General features: G+C 39.3%; 1 protein-coding gene across 1 annotated transcript; it reads left to right on the top strand.

The window, feature by feature from the left end:
• The first annotated feature begins 372 nt into the window (after positions 1 to 372).
• Positions 373 to 918, top strand: LOC110666118 (WUSCHEL-related homeobox 2-like). Its single transcript, XM_058152834.1, has 2 exons — positions 373 to 676; positions 836 to 918. Exons 1-2 carry the CDS (start codon positions 373 to 375, stop codon positions 916 to 918), a joined length of 387 nt encoding a protein of 128 aa, XP_058008817.1.
• Positions 919 to 936: the final 18 nt, after the last annotated feature.

The raw sequence follows: 936 nt of genomic DNA, 5'->3' as shown, positions 1-936 counted from the left end.
GTATCAGGGTCACTTTTGTCTTTCTGCTTTCTCCTCGTTTTGAACCAAAGAAGACGAAACCAAAGCCTCCGTTAGCCGCTGCTCGCCATGTTTTCAGAGATGCTCTGCACCAAAAACAATACGCATGTCAAACCCTTCTCTCTCTCTCTCTCTCTCTCTCTCTCTCTCTCAACCCTATATTTTGACTCTGCATATCTTTCCCTTTTACCCCTTATAAAGAAAGAGTGTAAAAGCCATGCAAAAAGTATTCCAAAGGCCCAAAGCAACCATCTCTGTCCCTCTTTCTTTAGAAACTCTCTTTTATAAACCCTGATTGCCTTTGAATCCAGAGAAGAGAACCCGTATAGAAAAAAAGATATGCAGACTGAAAACATGGACACGGGTGGTCCTGGTGGAGGTCAAGTGAACTCAAGATGGAACCCAACTCAAGAGCAGATAAGTATGCTCGAAAGCTTATACAAGCAAGGTATAAGGACACCTTCAGCTGATCAGATACAGCAAATAACGAGCAGACTCAAAGATTATGGTCACATTGAAGGGAAGAATGTGTTTTACTGGTTTCAAAACCACAAGGCAAGACAAAGGCAGAAACAGAAACAAGAAAGCCTGGCTTATATCAATCGCTATCTTCGTAAGCCTCATCAGCCTGTGTTTGCACGCCCTTGCCCAAATGGCGGTTTGTTTCTATTAATCTATTAATTCTGATATATATGGAGTACTTTTTATATTGATTCTCTGAATCTCTGGATAAATTAATATAAAAAATTATTTAGGTGTTAAATGAACTTTTTATTTCTCAATTTCTCTTGGGTTTCGTTGCTTGTTTTCATATTAGTTTATCTCCACCTATTGCTTCATTCCAAGCTGTCTCTTCATGCAAATGGACTCGATATGCGTGAGAGTAAGATTAAAGGTTAGGAAACTGTTATCTAAGTG

Source organism: Hevea brasiliensis, chromosome 1 (genome assembly GCF_030052815.1).
Source record: "Hevea brasiliensis isolate MT/VB/25A 57/8 chromosome 1, ASM3005281v1, whole genome shotgun sequence".
Taxonomy (NCBI): Eukaryota; Viridiplantae; Streptophyta; class Magnoliopsida; order Malpighiales; family Euphorbiaceae; genus Hevea; species Hevea brasiliensis.
This window is presented reverse-complemented; position numbering and strand designations above follow the sequence as displayed.

Excerpts from the sequence above, each read along its gene's own strand:
- LOC110666118 (XM_058152834.1), top strand. The coding sequence starts at position 373 with ATGGACACGGGTGGTCCTGGTGGAGGTCAAGTGAACTCAAGATGGAAC. Across the intron at positions 677-835 it reads ACGCCCTTGCCCAAATGGCG|TTTATCTCCACCTATTGCTT; the intron begins GTTTGTTTCTAT and ends TTTTCATATTAG.